The sequence below is a fragment of the Silurus meridionalis genome, chromosome 9, assembly GCF_014805685.1.
Source record: "Silurus meridionalis isolate SWU-2019-XX chromosome 9, ASM1480568v1, whole genome shotgun sequence".
Lineage (NCBI taxonomy): Eukaryota > Metazoa > Chordata > Actinopteri > Siluriformes > Siluridae > Silurus > Silurus meridionalis.
This window is the reverse complement of record NC_060892.1, coordinates 13,166,954-13,183,372: the sequence shown is the minus strand read 5'-3', so window position 1 is coordinate 13,183,372 and position 16,419 is coordinate 13,166,954. Positions and strand designations below refer to the sequence as shown.

The following is a 16,419-nucleotide window of genomic DNA, read 5'->3' as shown; positions in this document are numbered from 1 at the left end:
CTCTGAATTGATTCATGAAGAAATTGATTCAAAAGCAAAATAGAGAAGCAAAACACTTGAGGGATTGTTTTCCTATAACAGAACATCCAGAAGTGTGCTATTCGTTATTTTTTAAAACAAACAAAAACCTAAATGTTCATTACTAGTTAGTGTCAATGAACCCTAACCAATCCAGCTCTGGTTTTCATCTGTCCCTCTCAGAAACATCGGAGGTGCGCAAGCTGGAGTTCCTCAAGCAGCCAGGCCCAGTGTCCAAGGTAGTGGGGGAGAGCGTACTGCTCCCCTGTGTGGTGAGCGGATTACCTGCAGCCTATGTTCGCTGGATGAAGGACGATACAGTCATCGATGACAGGTACGCACATGAACGTGTTCATTTGTGTCCAGGACGGCGTAGGGAAAGATGACGTGCAGAATACATTTTATCTCGCTTAGTTAAGTGACAACTAGCGGCAGGATAAAAGCATTGCTTTCTCAGTTTTTGACATGTTCTACACAAACAGTAAACCCACCATTCAGTTTTTCACATTTGAGGATTTTGTGTGCTATGTGTATTTTGTGTGTGTGTGTGTGTGTGTGTGTGTGTGTGTGTGTGTGGCTGGCTGCTGTTGACTTGGCACGTCGCAGCAGCCTGTCGCAGCTGCTAGAGTAAATAATTAGAGATATGGCGCTTGCTTTGAGATGTGTTACTGCCATTCAGAATGTGAGCACCTCACACACATACATATACACACACGTACTCACACAAACAAATTGTTTTTCTGTCTTTGGGAGGACCTTCCATTAACAGTCATTACTGTAGCTAATTAATATTATGCCTACACCTAAACATAAAGCTAACCCCAGTATCCTAAACCTTTTTTTTTGGTAAATAAAAGCAGTAAATTCTATTTATTTGATGATTTACGCTCCAGTGTTTACATGTTAACACAGCACAATTACAGGTTCACAGCACATCATTAGGAAGATTAATGCAGAAATGTAGAAAAAAGTAAACTCTTGAAGTGACACCTAAAAGTACCTGAAATATGATCCACAGAATTCAAAGAGGTCTTCAGTATTTCGACAGTTTGTTTAATAATTGTACAGAAATATAGGCTTGTGTTTGGAAGTGATGTATCTGCGTAATAACAGTGTGTTTTATGGAACAGTGTAATTCTTCGCCATCAACTCTGACAGACTAAAAATGCTGTATGATTTAAGTCATGTCACACAAGAGGGCTGTTATGTTGGATATGATGACAGTTGTGATTATCTAAGAGGACAAAAAAATGAGTATGTTTCTAATTCCAGTAGCTAGCAATTCTGCAATGCTTAGCTAGTGAAAGCAATTCTACATCAGACCATTTTGGCAATGGCACTATTGGCATAATTACGTTAACAGAATGTATTTATACACACACACACGCGCGCGCGTGTGCGTGTGTGTGTGTGTGTATATATATATAATATACATACACACATATATACATGTGTGTGTGTATGTGTATATATATATATATATATATATATATATATATATATATATATATATATATATATATATATATATCTATATATATATAGATCTCAATAACCATGTAAACAAAATTAATACATAAATATATCCTCACTATAACTGTGTATCATAAACAGAAATTCAATGTGAATATGTAAAAGAAATTCATCTCCATTTAATTAACTAAATACATGAAACGTTCTACACCTGATAAACATTTACAGTTTGCCAGAAACAAAACATAAACCCTGTTTTTTTTCTGTAGCAGGTAAAGGTTGCCAATTTATGCAAATTTAGAAATGTGTCTCTTCACCATCAGAAAGATCCTGGGGCATCCAAAAATAAAATCAGTCTCCGCCATGTATCTGATGCCATGTAGAACAGTGAGTTGGAGCTGAAATAAATCTAAATGAAGAGGAGCCAAGTATTGATGGGACTATAATCACTCTCTCATCTTAAGCTTGAGAAACGTAACACGCTTGTCCTCTTCGTGAAGATCTCATTTCTGCAATGAAAAATACCTGGAGCTCCAAAATGTCATATATCAAATAACTTTAAAAAATAATTTTACACAAAATAAATAACAAACACAAAATTGCCTTATCTCTTCAACTGGATTCATTCAGTAATTTATGAGTGTGATTAAGCCCATTTTTAGCTGTAAACGGAAATACGGATGTAAAAGCCAGCTAATTAAAACAAACAACATGAACAAGACACATTACAGGAGGGGGAAAAATGGGAAATGCATATTTTACAGGTATTCTTTCTTCCTTTTTGTTAGGCTTTTTTCATTTCTTACAAAAATTCTAGTAATAAATATAGAATTATATTTTGTTTAGTAGCTTTAGGGTAGCACTGAGTCATATTAAATACAATTTTCTGATAACTGCAGGTAAACTTGCCAAACAAGCCTCAAATATGGTGAAAGGCGTCCTAATGTTATCTTCAAATTTTTTAGCACACACGTAACATTTCATACAGCAACATCTCAGTTTCTAAGTCTTGACTGACAGGTTAGAGGATAAACAAGAACCCTGCTATTAAAGAGTGTTGTGAATAATACTGTAACGTGTAATTACAGTATCCATTGCCACGAGCATCAGTATCTACAGGGTATAAACATCCACAGGCTTATTCATTCATTACCAAATGTGCTGAATGTTATTTTACCAGGCTTTACAAAGTTCATTAGGGAAAAGTTCTTAGCCACCATGTTTATCTTGGAACTTTTTTTTTCTCCATCATAGGGAATTCTTTTCCCAGTAGGAGACATGCACTGAGTCAGATTTGTCCACAACAATGAGCATGAAAAGACGGCCATTTTTATGCTGTCTGAAAAACAGGACTGACTTTGTATTGGGAAAACAATATATAAAAAAGATGCTTTTTGAGCAAGAGTGCTTTCAGAATTCACTATTGTGTTGATATCCATATCTATAATAATATTTTTTGTACCTATTCACAATACTTTCTAAGTAACTCTAATAGTTTTTTTTCTCTCTCATGTAATGATCTCCAAATATTTACTGTCAAAATAAGTTGTGCTTTTTTTTTGTAAACCAATACAAAGAAATCAATGTATTTCACTTTTAGTATTTAGACTGCTTAATAAAGCTATAGAAAAAAGATCATGATTACAAATCTTGGCACCAACATGCTGCCCTGGTGGCCTCACAAAACATAAGTGCATCTGCTTTTGTATTACTGATCATTTCAGGTGCTTGTTGCCATGTTACTTAGGTCAGCACTGTATAAACACCAGTTAACAGTTTATATCATATGCACAATTATCTGCATTCTGTTTGCTTGTAGTTTCCCTATGTGTAGCCTGCCCAGTATAGTGTTCTGCTATTAGTATTGGTATTAAAATAGTAAGTAAAATTAACAATGATGTGTGTAATTGATGTTTGTTTGTTTGTTGTGAGTACATACATCATCACTGCGTTAATAGACATTATTCTATAGAGCAAAATTATAAATCCTCTTAGGGCAGGACACAGTGACAACAGCAGGCATTTTTGCGATCATGTATGCAAAAGAGGGTAGATAGCACTTTTCTTCCAAATGTGTGCCACTGCACATGAGAAGACGTTAGAAAAAGATGCAGTTGGCTGGCTTCATGTCTCGGAAGAAACACATGTTAGCCTTCACACACCCTGTTTGGCAGCTGTCCTACAATAGGATAGAGCTAGCTAGATGGTGGGAATTGGCAAGAGGCCAATTTGGGAAGGATGGGGGAGGGGGTGCATTTACTTGAGCATTCACCAAATGATTTGTATGGACAAATGAGGATAACTCCATATGTGAAATAAAAAGCAACATCTGCAAAAATTGACATTGACATCCCTCCCACGGGATTCAAAATGTAAGCTCAATCAATAACGTTAAAAATGCAAATTTGTATTTTGCCCTTCTCTTGATGAACTCACCAGGTTTAAGATTAAAGGATATTATTTTCCCTCAATAATCAACATATTTATTCAGAAAATTTCCTTTCATTTCTCTTTCTGCTCCACATTGATGACAGTAAGTGACTGTTGCAGGACGTGCTGATGTGTACATCTTTGAAGACGGAAGTGTGATTGAATGTGCAATGGGGATTAGTGGTGCTAAAGGGAGAGTTGGATTCAGTGAGGCAGAGGAGGCTGATGAAAGTATGGGGGAGAAAGATGAAAGTGTACGCCTCTGTGTTGGCTGTAGGTGAGAGCGCGGGTCTGCAAATTGCTCTCTGTCTAAAGTGCTGCTTGAGACAGTCTGTTAAGGGATCAGGAAAATGCTTTGTCAAGTGCTTATCCTTTGCACAGAGAAAGAGAATTGACATAATTGCCATTTTTGTTTTGAGAATGGACATGTCACAAAGCAGCAGTACAGAAATATGGACGAAGAGGAAGAAACGTTGAAAGAAACCAAACTGAAAAGTGAACCCATCTTCTTCTAGGTGACACCGGATTTGAGTAACTATCGAGAAGTCTTTATTCATCCACTGCTATATTGTGTAGTCATGCAGTGCTATGTGTGCTGAAAGGATGTTTAAGTACAAGCCTCAGGGCATTTTTGTGAATAACACAGATTTAACTTGAAGTCTGCAGTATCGAAGTAGTCATCTACAGTTTAATGATTGGGACTTTTAAAAATGCAGTATTTAGGCTTTGTCGAAGTAAAAAGCAAAACCCACATCATATTCATCTTTAGGGAATTTGTCTGGTACTGACTGTAGGAATCTTACAGTGAGCTTTAGGCTATCCATGTGGGGCAGTCCTCAGCAGCAGCAAGTAATTTTCAGGTGAAGGATGCCTCAAGCAGGAGTAGTGCATCAGAGATGGATCAGGCAAGTCCAGAGGGCAGGCATCTCATCAGTCAGCAGGAGAAACAGAGAGGGAAGTGATAGAGAGAAAAATATAGTATGTAATTGTATGTATGTATGTATGTGTGTATATATATATATATATATATATATATATATATATATATATATATATATATATATATATATATAATATACAATTACATACTATATTTTTCGGACTATAAGCCGCTACTTTTTTCCCACGTTTTGAACCCCGTGGCTTAAACAACGAAGTGGCTAATTTATAAATTTTTCCTGGGTTTTTCCCGGTTTCATAAACTTGAAGCCAAAAAACTGAGCGACATAACCTTAGACCAATTACATTTCTAAACGGAAACGAAAAAAACGCACCTCACCTGTGTTCTGAGCTGCACGGCATCGGGAGAAAAAACGTGTTTTTTTTTTTTACGCAGGACGATGCCAAAAGATAAACTCCCGAGAGAAGTAGTTGTGAAAGGAAGAAGGAAGACAGTGAACAATGACTTTCTTGGTCAGCTACTGTTTAGATACAAGCCGTTGTAACGCGTTGAGTCTGGGTGAAGGGAGAGCTCACTAACTCCAGTTGCAACAGAAATCATATAAGCACAGACAGGTTTCCAAAACTCGTGCTTTTTTATTTTTCTTGGCAACAGCATTAAGGGTTAGTCAACGAAACTTAGAAATCAGCATCAGAAAATAATAAGGACATATTCCTTGGTCTCCACACATGCAGTAATAGCGGAAAAATGCAGTGGCATGCTATTCCCAAAATACCGCTATGCTTCTAAAGGAAGCGCAACATATTTCACCCGTTACACCGTGTGTAACCCGTCTTTCGTTAAAGCCTGTGTAAAGTACGTTAGTGTAGACTTATAGACAGGTGCGGCTTATTTATGTTAAAAAAATTTAATATTTGTAAAATTCAGTGGGTGCGGCTTATATATGAGTGCGCTTATATATATATTTATTTACACACACACTTGTATGTTTTTGTCTTATAATGTTTTAAGGAGATGTACAAGCAGAAAAACATTTTCTATGCCGGTGCATATCTATATTAAACAACCAGGGTTTCAGCCTAAACAATGCCTGAGTTCTGAACAATGATCGAGGTGAGCTTTAGTTTTAACTAACACTTATTATTTAAAAGCATACTTAAACACTAAGTCTCTAGGTTCGAAATCTGTCTCTGTAAATATTTGATGTTTTATTATGTGGAGACATTTAGCAAGGAAGTAGTACAGGAAACATCTGGGGGGAAAAGACATCTTTAAAATATTTGGAATTTTTTCCACAAAGAAAGGGCAAGAACTTTGAAAGTTAAAAGTTGGATTTTGAAAGCCCACTTTCTAAAGTTATTCTACTTGAAGCCTTGCATGAAAGTGAAGCCCTTTAAGGGTTTTGTCTATGGGGACAAAAAGCTAAAGAACCATTTTTGAAGTGCCAGATTTAATGACCCCTGGTGGTGTGGGTAAATAGGAGCACATGTACTGTATATGCAGTATGGTGAATACTCCATGAACAGTTTATTTAAGCATGGCAGCAGAATAAAAAGGAATTTCGATGATAAAGCATTGCATTTCAAAGACAATGGCTGCTAAAAAGTCTGAGTCACTGATTCAGCCACAAGGTAGAAAAGCATTTGTCTAGGGTTGAATGGAATCATCTGCCTTCAATAAAGTTGATGAATAATGTATAGGCAACAAGGCTGACACTGCATGTAAATCATCCCTCATGCCTCAGATCGTCTTTCTTCTTTCTACATTTGAATGTCATGACGTTTGTGTTGACACAGCTCAGCGAGGATGGTCAGAAGCAGGACAGTGCCTACATAGTTTTGTCTCTTTAGCACGATTTAAAAGACTGTTTTGTTGTCGTTTCGCAGGACAGTCCAGGTGATAGTTTGATTTGAGGTGGTTGTCTGACGTCCATTTACAACATTAGCATACTGATAGGCTGTCTTTCCCTCCCTCACTTCTTTTTGTGTCTGTCACTCGTCTCTGCTTATTCTCTGGAACACCATTTAAAATCCAATTTGGGGTCAATCACCGTACACTTGCTGCTGTCCTACACAAAAGAGGGACCAAATGACTGTGAGAGTGGCATTGGGGGAACCGCTTATCAATGTTAATAGGCTATAATTTCTGATGCCTTTTTGTGCTGTGTCTGTATTATTACAAGATTAACAGTGAGCGTCTGCTGTTTCTGGTTCATTCCTTCTGTGTTGCTAATGGCTTTGGTATTAGAATAGTGCCTGAAAGAGAAGCCAGAGTGCATTGGTCTCTTCTGTTGTGTTTGCTGGGAAATGTTTGGTTTTGATTGACCATGGAATCGTACCAAATGTCTTGAATCCTTCACAGTCAGCCAAACTAAAATGAGGTCTTGGGTGACTCACTGACTGACATACCAGGGAATATAATGGTAGGCTTGGAATAAATATAGACAGGGATAACTTGTAAAGGATAAACACTAATGGTTGGCATAGAATCCTGGACAAGTCCACTTCTGCTTTCTGTTAATGAATAATTCAGTAAAGGGCAGTGCATTGCAAAACCCTAACAAAAAACATTGTTGACCTCAAAATGGGGAATTTGGACCATGAGTAAGCAAGTAGAGGATTCCAGCTGTGTTTGTGTTTTTCCGATTGCATCCTTTCTTTCTTTTGGACCCTCACTAGCTTGTCCATGCATTGAGCAGCTGGTATATCTCTTGCCTTGTCTGCCTCTTTGTCTTATATCTCTTCTCTCTGCGCATTAGACAAGTTATGGCTTTGGGCTCTATCGTAATGATCTAATAAAAAATATCGGTTTGCCAGCAGAATTCCTAACAAAACAAATAGAGCGAGGTACATGGTACATTCTGGGGTTTCTAGAACCAACCAAAGCAACATTGGACTTCTCTCCATATGGTTGTTTCTACACCTCTCCTATTTAAAAAAAAAAAAAAAAAGGGACATAATTAAAGGCACTCTTTTGTGTCCCCTGTCAGATACAACATTGAACTGGACACCCAGAGATGGTGGTTTATAAATAACCAGCCATTACCTGATTGTCTTTTCACCTTGAGTTCTGAGGCTGCAGTTACAATCTCCTTTCGTGCCAGTTGGATCAATCCCAATTAATGTATCTCCTGGTCACAGTCATGGTATCTGGTAGTCCTTTAATCAGCAGTCTAACCATGTTTGTTCTGGATCGTTTAAGGCAACTTAAGGTAAAGATGTGCTGGTATTTCTTACAAAATTAACATCAGAACCAAGTTAAGATTTAACAGAAAAACAACCCCCTTGCGAGTCCTCATTGTTTAAAGAACAATTTTATTTGTCACCAGTGTTAACTTATCCCAAGAGGTCCCTAGCTTCATGCCTGTTACTGTGGATAAGTGGGAGATAAGCGATACTGAAAATTTGCAACTAATTAAAAGGTCTTTGTAGGGGGACAAGCTTTGTGTAATGCATTTTTAATTGATTCATGTTCGGCTTCATGTTTAATTGATTCATTTGCTTCCTCAAATGCAAACACTACGTCTGATTTTCATTTCAACAATCTTTTGTATTACCCAGACAGAATGCAGTTTGAGTTTATACAAAGATATGTCAAAATTGTGAAGCCCCTCAGACTGTGCAGTCAAACATCATTTTCATGAACATTGTGCTTTTAACTACAGACCACAAGAAACCTCATGCACTGAGGCTCTGATGATTTGAGGCTCTTGCTTCTTTCCCCTAAATAATGACATCATTGCCTAGAAAAAGTATTACCCGAGCATACAAAGGAACGTTCTGTGGTCTTGTGCTTGGGAGTATAGCTTATGTGTTTGGTTTGGCTTAAACCAGAAGGACAAAGGCCCCCTTTATGAGAGGTGCTGAACTCTCTCCTGTGGGTTTGTGGGTTGGGTGCCAGAGCTGCCCAATGACTCTCTTGGGGAGGTAGTGTTTGAGCTGCTCATTTCCTAAAGAACATACTGCAGTGCATGCTATATCAGAGCCAGACTGTACTGAACTTCAGGACAAAATTTCTGACAATGTTACCAACAGGGGTTATTCTGGATCTTATGGTACCATAGTTCCTTCTAAAGGAAATGAGTTGATACCTAAAAGCATGTTCTATAGCAAAACATGTTTCTGACCGTGTAATCAGAACTCCAGTGTGAATATTGGATTCTTATACCCTGCCCACAGCAGATGGTCCAGGTCAGAGAGACTAGTGTGGATAGTGAGGAGGTGCCCTGTGCATACTAGGAGAACAGTGGTATTAGTGGCCTTGGGATTTGACTCAATCAATAGCTGGTGGATTGGGTTAAGCAAAGGAACTGCTGTGTCTGCATTCACATGTTAACACAGCAAGAGGCCAGCTTTCCCTCTCTCTCGCTTTCTATTTGCGTCATTCTCTATTTCTGTCCATCTCTTCCTATCTATTCCCCTCATGACTGTCTCTCGCTGTCAGTCTTCTTGCTTGCTTATTCTGGATGTCTCATCAGTTGTTCTCATTTGGCCTATCGATTTCCTCTCTATCCCATTGTGCTCCTCCTTCAGTGCAGTCAAACCCCACCCCCTGTGCAGAGGAGATTAAAAGACAAAGCAAAACATGAAGATGCCATTGGTGTACCAAAGCCTGGACAGTAATTCTAATGTAATTAACTGATGCTGGCACAGCCAATTATTTCTTTCCCAGTCTCTTGCATAATGCACATTTATTTGGGCTCTGGTTGCAGTTCTGGACAACTCGAATAAGGTTTGGTGGCATAACCTAGACATGTTCAGGATAAACAGTTCCAAACAGGTAGAGTTGATCTGTGACTACACCCACTCACACAGCTATTTTGACCACTCATCTGCTCTCATTTAAACACATACTTTGACCACATTCACTTGTTTTTGACCACACCCTTCCAGTCCCGCAGGTGTATGAATCATAAAGTCCACCTGGCCAAACAGTTGAAAGGTTTTTTTTTTCTTTGCAGCAGTTTAAAGAAACAGATCAGTCGATTTTCACTGGAAAATTTCAGCTGCATGGGTAAAATTGTGAGGTAGCAGTGAAAGAAAATTTCTTCTGGTACCATTTAATTTAGTATTATGCCCGACTCATCTATGTTCATTCTGATGCACATCACACCTCACTGTGGCTGTATTTAATAGCATTGACCTGAGTGAAGCTAGAGTGATAATTCAGTTATTGTACCCGTGAAGCTCCTGCTGTGGTTGTAAGCACTTCAGTCAGAGTATTGACCAGCTTCTTTATTTTCTCCTTTCCTCTCAGCCTTGATGGCCGATTTGAGCTGCTTGGTGGGGGCAGTCTGCTGATCTTTAACCTGACCGAAGAGGATGGTGGGATATACAGCTGCCTGGCGGATAATGCAAACGACTCCATTGAAGCCCGGGGAGAGCTCACGATACAAGGTAACACTGAAACTGCATGTCATATAACCCTTACAGCATGTAGTGCGATATACATACATGGTCATTAAAGTAGTAATCTGTTGATTGAATGTTTAACAGATTCACACATGGTTTGAGGTGGTGGCTTGAATAGATTGTGACTGATTAATTGCTCAGCTGCTCTGCTGCCACAACGCTTGCTTTGTATGTTCCACGTTGTATTAGCAAATGTCTCAGGGGAGTTCACAAACGCTACCTACAAATGACTATCGATGGCTTTTCGCTCTGTGCGGCTGTGGAATTGATGTCATCTATTTCTGATGCTATTACTAACAGGTTTAGAAGAAGCATCAGTGTAAAATTATGCATGGAGTAATAAACCTGACCCAAAGCTTGCAAATCCTCTATCAGCCAATATCCTTAACATCCTGGCCACCGTTTTTAAAGTGGCATCCAACAACCAAGCGATTTTTTTCATGCTTATATGTTTACAAAGAATCAATACTAAATGCAATTTAGGGAAAAAATAAATTTCTGTCTCGTTGAGTGAACGGTTGGCTGCGGAACATTCATCTACTCTATCCTAAGTCCGTCTGTGCTTTCTAAATGACGTTGTTCTGTAATTGGATTGTATGCTTCAAGCACGCTCTGACTGTGTTTACATAAACAGGTATAGAACTGAGACTAATGCTTTGAATTGCCGTGACATGGGACCGAGTAGGACACAAAGGAAGCCGTCAGTAAAGCCTACGAAGCATTGTGTCAAGGATGAAGGGTGCACAAGGCGAGTGTGAAATCAGGAAAATGGCGTAGGACCCAGATCTTTTTCCTACGCTTCACACTTCATGCAAATATTCTGGGTGTGACAAGTGAATGAAAGAAACAGAGCTTGGTGGCTCTGTGGGTGGGAAAGTCATTGTGTGGATGCACTAGTGTGAGGGGCTCTGTTCACAATTCCCAACATGGCACAGTGGTACTGCGCCAAGGTCTTCAGCTTTCTAGTTCCCCTCTCCTTTTTTTTTTTTTCCTTACCATTTAAATTTAAGATCCCTAGAGCCCCAGAGATGAGCTTCTTTCAAAAGCATTGGATCCAACGCAAAGGTTTTGCCACAGACTCTTAATAAACGCCATTGTGGTAATGAAGTCACCTAACCAGATGCATAGCAGGATTGACGGCACTCTCTGTTTCCGTACAGAACAAACAGAAAGGCGCTTTCAAAACAGCTTTTTCCCACAAGATGTCCAGCTGATTTTCTTTGAACGAACTTGAGCATGCACTGTGTGCCTTGTTTCTTTTGAATGTTAGTGGTTTCCCGTTTGATCACTTAATTTACTTTACACAAATTGAAATCTAACCCTGTACCCTTTGAGAAGTTTGTCGTGCTGCCAGATAAAGAAAAAACTTTGAAACAAATATAATTCTTACTTCTTGATAATTAGCTCAACATCTTAGTCAATTAAGTCAACATCTGGTTTTTTTTTTTCTTTTCTTTTTCTTCAGGAAAAAAAAAGGGTTGTTTTGCATTTGCAGTTCATGTGAAAAAAACAGAAAATCTGGCATGTTATTTACTGGCTCAAAGAGTATCTGATGGACGCTTTGCCTTTAAATATATGTTTTCTTGCCATCTCCGCTGAGGCAGAGGTTAAAGATGAGAGCAACAGCTTGAGGCTTCAGTGAATGGGGAGCGAGCTCCAGTGCGGCTGCACTGCCTCTCTCTTTATTGGAGTTGGCATGACAATAAATTGGGCCAGAGGACACAGTAGGTTTTAATTACGGAGCAGTACGATTGGTGAGCAGTGGAGCTCGAAGTCTTTTTATTTCCAGGCCTCGCGCTTGCACTAATGGGACTGTATGTGTGTGCGTGTGACCTGTAAGCAGTAATGAGTTCACATATGTAAGCCAGAATGTGTCAGTGGGTTCTAACATGCGTGGGAATGCATGTGAGTGTTCGCATGCTGTGTAATACATGTGGATGTGTGTGCGAGTTTCAGGGCCTATAGTGGTTCATAAATTATGAGTCTGGTGTATTAAACTTTCATAACCTGGCTCTGAGTTAGCATGCTGCAAATGATTGGCCAGTGTGTCATGTCAGCGTCATGAGCTGAGGTCCAAGGATTCTGGCTGCTTAAGATGTCCTAATGATCCCTGTCTTCGTCCATTAAATACCAGCATGTGATCTATACATCGCTAAAGGTGTTCAATAGGATCATTATGAATATAGGACATATATTTCTACAGAAAAAATATTATGGAGGTTTTTGTGTATTTTATTTTTTTTAAGGAGAGATTACAAAATATCAATATCATGACATTATATCTCTGTCTGTTAAGATTTAACCACAACCTGATGGTGTGCACTTTTTCAGTGTGCGGGGTTGCACACCATATTGCTGTGTATGAAGAAGCGTCAGATGTCAGAGATTTAAGTGGCGCTCATGTTAGACACACCATCTGTCCAGTGTGTAGATGGTGGGAGTGTGAAACCAGCAGTGTGAGACAAGTGTTGTTCAGCAGGTTGGCTTCCCAGACCTCATCAGCCTACCAGAGGACGTGTCGAGAGCTGTTCATCGTTTAAGCCTTGCCATGGCTCTGCTTCTCAGATTAGAAAATCTTTAGTTAAAGGACCAACAACGGTTGTGTTTATGTCATGGTGAGCTCCTTACAAGATTTCCCCACTCTCTAATTTTGCTAATAAGAAAAACAGCCAAAAAATCTACAGCATGTTAAAAAAAAAAATTCCTTTTATTTACTGATGTAACAGTAACGTAGAGGAGAGGAGAAAGAGAATTGTGATTACTACTGAAAAACCAGAAAAGTGTCATTTTCATGTGTCTTCTGTAATTGATGTAGCTATCATGTGCTATGCCATCAATCTTGAAAATCTGCAAACGTCATTCATTTTTGGATTAACATAATGCAGCAATTCAACATGTTAAGAAAATGACCATCGAATAATTTGTTACTGTAGTGGAGGGAATGTGTAGAAGAAGCAAATTACTAAATCTTAGTGAAAAGATAAAGGACAAAGCCAGTCAACTTCATTCTTTAGCCTGAATCTAATAAAGCTTTAATTAACATTCATATTTCTTCTGTTCTGTTTCTTGACTACTTGAATTAGTCAAAGCTTTCTTTCTTTCTTTCTTTCTTTCTTTCTTTCTTTCTTTCTTTCTTTCTTTCTTTCTTTCTTTCTTTCTTTCTTTCTTTCTTTCTTTCTGTTTAAAACCATAATTAATGTCATTTTTTACTGTAAAATATTCCACTGGAAGAAAGAGACAGACAATAGTTCACCGAGCAGAGCTTTCTTTATTTACCCCGGCGATTTCCTATTCTGGACTCACGCCGGGGTTCACCCACACACTTGTCCATCTTGACGTCTGCCGGCGTCCAGTCGCGGATCGGCCCGCCTTCCTCCGCGGTCCGCCCGTTTTACCCGCCTTTTCCTAGTGTCTGTCCGAGTGCACTTGCCGGCCGTCACGTTCTTCTCCGGCTTAGTCACCGTTTGGCGACCCTTCCGCTCGTCTCTCTGCTTGGTAGTTCATCGCAAAAAAATACTAAATGTGGAGACGTTCAAAAAGGGTGAACACTTTTTAAATAATGTAAATGAATTCCTCTTCTCCTTTGTTCATGATGAATAGTGCGTGGTTATTAATCGGCGTATTTACACTTTTCTCACACTGTGCATGCTGTAATTTAAGCTTGCGGCACTCGCCGTGGTCTGCTTGCTGCATTAGCGTTCGTGCTTCTGCAGCAGTGTGAATCTGCTCTTGGGTACAGTAAGCTGTCTGCGTTTGGGTGTGTGTGTGTGTGTGTGTGTGTGTGTGTGTGTGTGTGTGTGTGTGTGTGTGTGTACTCTATTTGGGCTAAATGGCGCGTGGCAGTGGAGGGAGTGCTGCAAGCAGGATTACTCCCTCTAGCAGATAACAAATGCTGCAGAAACTCAGGCTCACTCAACAGTCCCTAGTCGCCACACACACACGAAAACACACTGTATGCACTGAGGAAGCAAACTGTATGCACTATACATTTTGCATTATTTTCAACATTTGTACTCAGAAATATTTTATTTTCCCCACTTCCATAGACCTGAGCAAAATAATTTTACCCACCTATTAAATTAATCAAGATTTTTATATATATTATTCAAAAGTAATTGTTTGCTCGTATTAAATTGATGGGACATTGCTTGAGTCAGTAGTGGTATAATTAAAGCTTGGGGTTTATTATATAGTGAGTAAGTTTGTATAGTATAGTTTGGTCCTTGAATGGCTGCTGACATTTTCTTAACATTAAGTTATTAATGCTTCCATTAAATTTTAATATTTTTACAGTAATTGTTAAATTGTTTGTGAAAATGTTTTCTTACTATTTCTCTTTTTGCAAAAAAATAATGCCTCTGCATATCTTGGTTATGTCGCAGACTAATATTCTGTGTTTTTGCTAACAGACTGCTTCTTGCACGCGCTTTCTAGTTGTTAGTTGATGATACTTGGGTTTACAATTGCTTGCAAAACATTTAAGATGATCAGTGAACTATTTTGCATTAATTAGAATGTTAGAATGCTTAAAGACAGTACTGGACCAAGACTGGAAACTGATTAAGTGTAGAATCATAACCTCAACCATATTATCAAGTAAAAGTAGTGCTCTTTGCTGATGCGGTCATTGTAGATTTTCAGTGAACAACAGAGATTTTGGGCTGACAGGCAGGTCTAGGTGAGTGCACCTGATTCTGATTATAGAACAGCATCCCAATTACGAGCTCTATGGGGCAGTTGATACGTGACCCTCACTCATGCTGTGTGACCTTTTAGCAGATGAGACACGAATGCTGCAATCTTTGGAGAGATCAAACCAGTCTTAAATGGAAGGTCAGAAATGGATGTTGGAGGTTTTTTCTTTGTTCCTTTCACTATCAACAGGCATTTAGATGTAAGAACTTGTTACTTTTGCTGTACTGTTACTGCAGGGATGTGGAAGCACATACTTTCACACCATGTAGGTGACTGATGCAAAAAGACGCAATTGTTTTCTGTAACGTCTCTGCAAACTTCCAGTAGGTTCTCATTAGCTTGCCACTCATGAATAAATCTGTCTTTGCAGTTCCTCCACAGTTTCTGAAGAGACCATCTGACACGTATGCACACGAGGCTACGGACATAGTTTTCGAATGCGAAGCAACCGGATCCCCTGCCCCCACCATCAAATGGGTTAAAAATGGCGACGCCGTGGTTCCCAGTGACTACTTCCGAATTCTGGTAAACCTGGCGTTATCGCTATGACTGCAATGATATTTGTAATTGTTGATGACTTTAATAAGCTTTTGTGATGTCTGGATTTGCAGAAAGAGCAGAATCTGCAGGTGCAAGGCCTGGTGAAAACAGATGAGGGGTTTTATCAGTGTCTAGCTGAGAATGAAGTGGGCAACATACAGGCCAGCGCTCAACTCCTCATTCTAGATCAAGGTATGTATCAGTTAAACGCATCCAATTTTACAATATCACACCAGTACTTTTATATTCAGATTCATACTATTTTTGATGCATTTAAATTTGTCATTTTTAATGTGATAGAACTTACATAGCACTTATATTATGAGTATGTAAATGTATGCACTGTTTATACTGCTGGGTTCACTTTTCCACTATGCTTCTTTAGAAGATTTTATAGGTTATGATTTAGTTATTTTAGTGTAGTTTGGTTGAATTTTAGCTATATGCCCAATGAAATACAAAAACATTACTTGCTTTCAGTACCGTATTTTTCGGACTATAAGCCGCTACTTTTTTACTTATTTTTCTTGGCTACAGCGTTATGGGTTAGTCAAAGAAACTTAGAAATGAGCATCAGAAAATAATGAGCACATAATCCTCAGTTGCACACGCACACACGCAGTAATACCGGCAGAATGCAGTGACGTGCTGTTCCCAAAATGCTGCTCTGCTCTTAAAGGAGCCACAACATATTTCACCCGTTACACCGTGTAACAGACACTGTCTTTCATTAAAGCCTGTGTAAAGTTCATTAGTTTCAGTGTAGACTGCGGCTTATAGACAGGTGCGGCTTATTTATGTTAAAAATAAAAATATTTGTAAAATTCAGTGTGTGCTTATACAAGGGTGCGCTTTATAGTCCGGAAATTACGGTACATGTACGGTACATTATACAGCTCTGTTAACATACCCACATTACTCTATTTATAAATATTGATTTAAAAGTAACTT

The 16,419-nt window shown here is 38.9% G+C and overlaps 1 protein-coding gene across 8 annotated transcripts in view; it reads left to right on the top strand.

Annotated features, from left to right (window-relative positions):
* The window catches only part of neo1a (neogenin 1a), a 113,628-nt gene that overhangs the window by 66,678 nt on the left and 30,531 nt on the right, over positions 1-16,419 (top strand). For all 8 annotated transcript variants that reach the window (XM_046857498.1, XM_046857496.1, XM_046857495.1 and 5 more), the window contains exons 4-7: positions 202-352; positions 10,079-10,218; positions 15,299-15,453; positions 15,540-15,660. In XM_046857498.1, coding sequence (XP_046713454.1) covers positions 202-352; positions 10,079-10,218; positions 15,299-15,453; positions 15,540-15,660 — 567 coding nt within the window. The remainder of the gene's footprint in view (positions 1-201; positions 353-10,078; positions 10,219-15,298; positions 15,454-15,539; positions 15,661-16,419) is intronic.